At 51.0% G+C, this 8094-nt stretch overlaps 1 protein-coding gene across 1 annotated transcript in view; it reads right to left on the bottom strand.

The window, feature by feature from the left end:
• KANK4 (KN motif and ankyrin repeat domains 4) overlaps positions 1-8094 on the bottom strand; it is an 11186-nt gene that overhangs the window by 742 nt on the left and 2350 nt on the right. The window contains exons 4-10 of the mRNA XM_010133068.1: positions 6935-8047; positions 5875-5986; positions 4258-4488; positions 3595-3682; positions 2961-3180; positions 1291-1433; positions 319-519 (exon numbers count right to left, since the gene is read on the bottom strand). Of these exons, the coding sequence (XP_010131370.1) occupies positions 319-519; positions 1291-1433; positions 2961-3180; positions 3595-3682; positions 4258-4488; positions 5875-5986; positions 6935-8047 (2108 nt within the window). The remainder of the gene's footprint in view (positions 1-318; positions 520-1290; positions 1434-2960; positions 3181-3594; positions 3683-4257; positions 4489-5874; positions 5987-6934; positions 8048-8094) is intronic.

Genomic DNA, 8094 nt, shown 5'->3' with positions numbered 1-8094 from the left:
GTCCCCACATCAAGGATTTCAGCTTTTTTTTTTTTTAGGTTTACACCGGGTTGGGTTTTTCCCCAGGGGCTCCTGCCTGGGCTACAGCTGGGATGCAGGAGCCTACTACAACCACCCATCTGCTGCACAACAAGCACTGACACCAGGGGTACTCTCCTAAAAGCACTCCCCTGATTAGAAGATATACCAAAATTGTACTTCTTCACTCAAAAACCACCACTCAGAGACTTGCTGCTGCTAAAGCATGACCCCACGTGAGCTTTCCCTGCCTGGTGCGCTGAGGTTGCGACGGGACCAAGCACAGCACCGGAGCCTCACCTTGTCCGTCAGCGCGACCTGGCAGCCAGGCTGGGCCAAGAGGAGCTTGACGATGTCAGTGTTGCCCTGCCTGCAGGCCACCATCAGGGCTGTCGTCCCCTCCTCGTCCTGCAGGTTGACGTCGGCCTGGCAGGACAGGAGGGCTCGCACCATGTCATCCCGCTCGTGGCTGACCCCCAGCATCAGGGCGGTCTGGCCTCCCTGCAACCGCACAGGGAAAGGCTGAACACCCCGTACCCACCCAGCTCGCGCCGCCTGCCTCACCCAGACTGTTATATATAATATAACACAACAATCCATATCATTAATGGTGCAGATTGTGCAGTATTACCCAATAACCCTGGGGCTCCTCGGCAGGTACTGCAGGAGGTAACTGCTCACTTGCTCCATGGCCACACAGCCTTCTGGGCAGTTTAACTTAGGTCTAGACTAACTTCCACCGCTGTTTGGAAGAAGAGCTGGATGAGGGCACCATCATCTCTGAGACCAAAATGTGTGACTCTGATGATGCTCTCCAGCAAACTGGGGGATCCGGTACCCCAGGGGCCACCTGCACTGCTCCTCCCTGGTATCATTTCTACTTTTTTAACTCAGAAAAATTGTTTTGCAAAATTTTCAGCCTTTGACCTTGTCCAGCTCTCGTGTCCCTTCACAGAGAGCTGGTGGGTGGCCACACTGTAATTTAGCTGAGGTTGCTTTTGTAACTTTTGGGGAAACAGCAACTCCAAGCCAGTGTCTACTGTTGAGTCTCAGCCTGGTGCTGCGCATGCGGTGGAAGGAACCCGAATTACATCTCCCCTTCAATAGAGAGATCTCTGTGGGGACAGGATGATGCCACAGCCTGAATCACCACTGCAAATGGATGGCCGTAAAAGGAGACAACAAGCTCAGCAGGAGTCACTTTGCAGATGCCTTTGCCCATGGCATGGTCCCACATGGGGCCACATTTTTTTCAGAACTACAGGAACACACCTGGGCGGCTCTCAGGTTGACGTCCCCCTCCTTCAGCAGCTTCATCACCACCTCCATGTCCTCGCCTGTCTCAGCGGCCGCCAGCGGGGTGAGCATCACTGCCGTGTAGCCAGCGCGGTTCTGCAGGTCCAGGTGGCACACGCCTGGCGGGCGATGCGCCGTGCGGGGGAAGGAGTCAGCCCCACCAGGAATCGACCGGAGAGAATGGGAAGCAAAGAGAGAGTTAAAAAAGTTGCAGCATCTTGTATTCCCAAAGCAGGAGTTTCTGTAATTATGCAAGTGGTGGAGTCCTCATCCCTGGAGGGGTTTGAAGGACATCTAGATGTGCTGCTGAGGGACAGGGGTCACTGGGGACCTGGCAGTGCTGGGGGAACAGTTGGACTCTGTGATCTTGAAGGTTTTTTCCAACCAAGACCACTCTGTGATTCTAAGACCAAGATTTATCTGTGTTAAACATTGAGTGTCTTGTGAGCACAGCACTAAAGGGCCCGTGGTGCTACACAGTGCTACAGTTAATGACAACTGCTGCGGACAACTCAATTAACTTTGAAGACCATAACAAAACAAAAAAAAAAGGTGGGGGGGGGGATAATTAATGCCTTGGGCACATGCCAGTAGTGGAGCTGTGGGATGTTTGCTTCCACTCCTGCAGCAGAGGAGCAACCAACAGGTGGTGCAACTCCGACCTGGCCCCATTTCACTCACTTTACACCTCCAAGAGCCGATTTCCAACTCCCCTACAAGGAACAAGCCGTGTCTACCAGGCGAGGGCTCGGGGCCAGCCTTGCCCTGGGGACCCAGCTGCCTCAGGCACTCGGCAGCAGGAGGGACAAACCGCAGTGGCTCCCCCCACGTCTGCGGCAACAATTGAGTTATAGATGTGTATGATAATCTGCCATTTCCCGAACATTTAACAGATTGTCCGGCCCATGAGAAAAGGCCAAAGTGCCTTTTCTTCTGTCGGAGTGCGTGTGCATTTCCCCCGCCCCATACAAGCTCAGCTGAGATTTTTCTTTGCAATGCGAGCTGAAAGGTCACTAGTTTGACATGGAGTTTTTCTGCAGCTCTGGGGGGTTGTTATGCTCTGGAGGGTCTGATCCTCCAGCTCCAAACCATAATGTGGTATTTGCTGCTACAAGAACCTCATGGGGGGGGACCCTATCCCACCTGGATGGGGCCATGAGAGACAACCCTTGGCCACAGGGACCCTGAGCCATCCCCAAAGTCAGACTGGAAAGCCCTCAAGATATGTCAGGGCCTTGATGGCACTACATGAGCCTTAATGACCGGGAGCCTCAGCTGGGACCCCTGCCCACACCCATGGGCCCAGGACCAAGCTAGGAGGAGGATGCTGTCTTCAGACCAACCACGTCTCATGGGTGGACCTTGGCCCCACGTTTGTCCACTGGATGGCTCCCTTGCATGTAAGCCACAGACGGTCCCCAGCTCCACCTCTGTCCCATCTCCTTTTGCTCCTGACTGAATGCCCTGGGAGGATCCTGGACCTCATTCACTGTTTTCCATGTCTGGGCCTGCTGGGACTCCCATTACCTGGCTCCGCTCACTGTGGTCATCCCCAGTGGGACTGTGCCCCATTGGCAAGAGTGACATAAAGAACCTTCCACACACACCCAACAAAAGCCATGGCTGAGCAGAGGGGCCGGTCCTACCTGTGTCTAGCAGGAGCTTTGCAATCAGGAAGTTGGAGTGCGAAACACTGTAGTGAAGAGCCGTGTTGCCGTTCCTGTCAGCCAGGTTCACCACCATTGCCAGGAGCTGGGGCTGGATGGCCTCCAGCGCCTTGAGATACACTGCGACCACCTCCGGGCTGGAAGACTTGCAGCTCGACACCTGGAACCATTCCTGGCAGATGGTGCTCAGGACATGCTGCTGAAAACACCAAGGTCTCTCCGTTACTTCTTGGGTAGCCGTCCCGCAAACCAGTCGCTGCCCCAGCTCCTCGCCCTGTGTCACTTCATCCCGTGCTCTGGCATCACCCAGCTGGTATTTAGCTTGTGGGTTTGGGATTACTGCAATAACTTAAAGGGGAAAGGAATTTCCTGTGGTAACTTGAATGAGTAAGCAGAGAAAGCCTTCACCTTCTTTTTTTTTTTCCCCTTTTCCTTTCTTTTTGCCTATTCAAAAACTGACTCAGAGGCCACCTCAACCCCCTCTCCTCTCAAAGCTGTCGATGGCATGGCAGGGCACAGCCTGCAGTGTGCCATCAAGATAATCTTATCCATTAATTAAACCTAACAAAGAGCGGGAAATGCGTCTGAAGAGGGATTGGAAAAACCCCCGTACCAGATGCTTGTTGCTTGTGGTCCTGATTTCTGAGAGGTGCGTGCTGAGGAGCTGGCAGGCGGCAAGGAAATCTTCGGAGGGTTTGCATCTAAAGGGAAAATACTTTTGTAAGTCCATCATGGGACAGAACTCGCAGGAGGTATTGAGGCAGGAGGGAGAACACGCGGTTTAGGTCAGAATCCGCTCAACACTTATTGAAGTGCTGAAGTGTCAAGTCAACAGGCCAACTTGTGTCTATAAATCTAAGCACTTAAATAAGTGTTTAAGTGCAGAGTCCCAGATCTGTATGGTGAGCTTCATCTGTCACAAGAATCCTTAAAGTGGAAAAAAAAAAATCTTATTCCTGGATCTACAAAGAACTTTCCTGAGAAACTTTGCAGGAGAGGGGAGAAATGAGCTAATTCTCACCAAATATGACTCACTTCCTCTTTTCCACAGTCAAGCACAGGGCCTGAATCAACCCCCATTAGATTCGGCAGTAACTCAAAAAAAATGTAGCTCTTTAAAGTCTCTTCCCATGTCTACAGAGGTCAGTGCTGCCTTTCCACCGAGCAGATGATTTCCCCACCCCAGCCCTGTCGGAGTGACTGAAGGCAGCGCCGTGTGTCCTGTGGCTGTGGAAATGTGATGGACAGCACGGTCGCCGTCTGGTTTTCTGGTTACCTGTCAGGCTTGTGCTGAGTGCAAGGCGCTGCTTCTGCTGATGGCTCCTTCAGGTCATCGTCCTCACCTCTCTCCTGCGAGGAGGTCTCCAATGAAACCCCCTTGCTTTCACCTCCAGCTTCCACCTGCGTGAGCTCCAAATCATCATCTCTTCTCTCCGTCTCGCTCTCCACATCTCCATCTGATGGGCTGTCTTCACAACTTGTGTCTTCGCTTGAAGTCGTTTCGTAGCTATTTGAGGACACCACATGTTATTCACTCCTTCCCCATCCACAACCACAGGGCCTGACCAAGACTCAGTGAAGACACCCACTGACTCCAACGGGCCTTGGATGAAGCCCAGAGTGATATGCAAGTTAAAAGGTTAGAGCCACAGCCAAACTTGGGGTTAGTATTTTTTTTTTTTTTTTGGCTTGTTCAGCCAGCATGAGGGTGAGAGAAGCAGTTAATGAGCAGCAGGCAAGGTTACCTCAGGGACTACTCTGCTGGTTTGAAGGGGGATGTCCATCACACAAGCTCCAGCATGGCCAGGCAAGAGCTGTGCGCCGCCTCCCTGCTGGGAGCTGCCGGCACGCTAAGGGGGACCTGTGAGAAACACGGACCCCATGGCAAGGTGGAACAGGCAGCACATCAGCAAGCTTGAGGATTGCTAGACAGAAATGGTATTTGCAGCTCCAGCATGGACCTGAGTCCACCACAGGAACTAAAAAGACCCACCAGAAAGACCTCTCTTCTGGTTGTCTAAAATGATTCGTAACATCTTCCATGAGACAGAATATTTCACTCCAAGGGATCCCAAAACTTTTCTCAAACTACTCGATATTTCTGTACTCGCTACAAGTTGTCCCCATTTCAGCAGCTGTTGGTAGAAGCTCTACACGACTAGAGGGAGTAACACCTGAAGAACCCAACAGCAGCAGCCATTGAGCTGGGAAGTCAGAGAAAACAGCATCCAAACTGGCACACGTAGCTGTCTGCACAGCAAAGGTCCTGTGCAATGTGTCCCGCCCTCCCCAAGCCGGCACACATACTCCTCAGTAGAAGATGTGCCGGTGCTGCTCTTGGAGATGCATCTACAGCACACACAGATCTAGCTAAAGGCCAAAGAGTGTTAGATATTGGATATACAGGGAACTGGCTGTGCGAGCACAACCTAAAATAGGTGTCTTCTTCACCCCGAGCAATTCCTTATTTACAGAAACAGTCTTTTCTCAGTCCCTGAACCAACTTCTGTTGGCTGCTGCTGGAGTGTGGAGGCAGGTTAGTGGCAGCGTGCCCACCCAGGCAATGCCCACCTCCTCCAAAACCCTCCAAAGTTAGTGGGAATCTTCCCACAGACCCAGCTGGGTTTTGGATGAAGCCCCAAATGAAAGCGCAGGAAGTGTCAGCCCCCAGGGTGTCCCTCACGGCTCTGGAAACACCACCACCTTGTCTACAGGGTTACTTGTGGGTTATCAGTGCTGGATTAAAGAAGGGAGAAAAGAGGCTCCATTTCAAATGGCCTTTTAATCAAGAGGTTTGGAGAGGAGAAGAGGGAGGAAAAAAGAATGACTTCTTCAGCGATACAGAGGACATCACATGTTAAAAGGCAGTTTCGCCTTCTGAACGGATGCTTACCCACCATTTACCCCAACAAACTGAAGATTCTTTTTGGTCCCATTACCTCCTGCATGGAAACCATAACCTTTCTTTTTCATGATAGATTTAAGACTTGTGGTTGGAGAGATTTCTAGCAAAATACAAAATAATAGATTATTTAAGCAGATGTGCCATATTTATCAATGATTATTCCCAACCTCTAGCAACACATTACAATCAGAACTGGAAGTATCTTATTTCACCTTAGGAGATTCTTTCTATGTCTTGCAAAACTACAGATGCACTCGGCCACAACCTGAACCTGCCCTGCCACCTTTAAAATAGGGGTCTCAACCACCTCCAAGTGACTGGGATTAGAAAGGAAGTGACTGGGAATTATATATGTGTCCTATGAACATAAGTAGGTTTTACTTCCATAATAATGATTTCTTTTCTATTTTTTTCAATAGTAATGGATTGGAAATTTCCTACATAAATCTCCTACACTACTACACGGATGAGTATTTCCATTGTACATATTGCTTATAAGTAATAAGTCACTTATCTATTTGCAAGGCCCCTCCAACCGTGAACGGGCAGCCTTCAGTTTTGGATTCTCATCTTCATAGAAGCTGAAATTTGAGATGAACGGCTGTGCAGCGTGGGGACAGGTCTTTCTTTTCCCAGCCTAGTTGCTCAGTTAGCTTGAATTTGGCTTGGTTCTGGTGAACTCCGTGGTGATTTAGCCCAGGTGAGCACCAGTCCCATATTCTTGCAAATTGAGATGGCCAATCCAATCAAGAAAAATGGGTGCTTGATGGAATAGCCACAAGTACGGCCACTTTTGGAAGCTGATCCCACATATAACTGAGCCACAGCTCCATCGTCAGCTCCTACAAGCTTTGTTCACTTTTTATTTTTTGTTTAAGGTCACACAGCTTATGACGTGCAGATTTGCCTTTCTCATACCTGTTTAGGAGGGGCTCTTTCTGATCTGACCGATATTAAATATACCACCGCATGGCCCCCTGCTCAACACGTGAATAAATGGGAAGAGATCTGGCCTGGACACGTTGGAACCTATGTCAGTATTATTTACCCAACTGTTGACAGTGTGTGTTGGAATTCTCTTTATCCACGGGCCCTTGAGTAGAGTAGGCAGACAGCAGCGAGTTTAAGGAATTCACTAATTGGTTCTGAATGGAGCTGAGCTTGGAGGCCGGCTGCTTGATAGCGCTTGCTAACTCAGGGTAGCCATGCTCCAAACACAGCCACTGCTCCTGCAAAAGCTCCTGGATTTTTTTTACGTATTGGCTGATGGGATCAACAGCAGGGAGATCCTCATGGTCAGTGAGACCTTCCTCTTCCGGCTCATCTCGAGGTTTGTCTTCTCCAGAGCCTGCCTTGTTTTTGCCTGCGTTTGAGCCATTTCTTGGTCCTCGATAGCCTTCTGCAGTCACTGCATGAGCGGTGAGACTCTGGGTGTCGTAGTTATTCCTGTGATTTTGATTGTCATCGCTGAGGTGCTCATCAATCTTCAGCTGGGTGAAGCAAGCTGCATGAAGTCCAGCCTCAATGCTGGCTTCACCGAGATGTCCAGGTCCCTCTCCACTGACACTGGTGTGAGCATCTGCCAGTCCCTGATCTCTCTGAGCACCCAGCTCCATCACCTGTGCCTTCACGTTGTCTGCTCTCCCAACGTTGCATCCCATGGATTTGGTGGAGATTGGGAGGTTTACGTTGATGCCTTTATCGTGGCCTTGCTTGGCCCTGATCACCTGTGAGAGGTCAGTATTCACCGCAGCATCGTAGCACTGCAAAGCCCCACTGCTCCGCCTGGATGTCACCTGGGCCTCTTTCATGTTTTCCCGGCCCAGCTTCTCTTCCAGCTGAGCTTTGGACCTGGCCAGTAACTTGATGCTTTTCTCCTTCTCCTTGATCTCATGATCCTGCTGCTCCAGCACTGCCCTGACCTGCTCAAGCTCTTCCTTCTTCTTGCTCAGTTGCTCCTCCAGTGCAGCAATCTGCTGCTTCAGTGCAGCAACCCCAATGGACTCTCCAGCATCACCAGGCTGAGGACCACAGCCCTCACCAGCCTGGACACTCACCTCCTCAGCGTTCTTCAGCATGTTCATAGAGACTTCACTCATGCTTACCTCCCTTTCCTCGGGGTTCCTGTCCTCTCCAAGCTGGAGGGCAGCCAGTGAGGCTGGTTCACCCCCAGACAAGGCAGAGCGGGCCACGGGGGCCGCAGCCCAG

The sequence above is a fragment of the Buceros rhinoceros genome, unplaced genomic scaffold (assembly GCF_000710305.1).
Source record: "Buceros rhinoceros silvestris isolate BGI_N320 unplaced genomic scaffold, ASM71030v1 scaffold11340, whole genome shotgun sequence".
Lineage (NCBI taxonomy): Eukaryota > Metazoa > Chordata > Aves > Bucerotiformes > Bucerotidae > Buceros > Buceros rhinoceros.
This window is presented reverse-complemented; position numbering and strand designations above follow the sequence as displayed.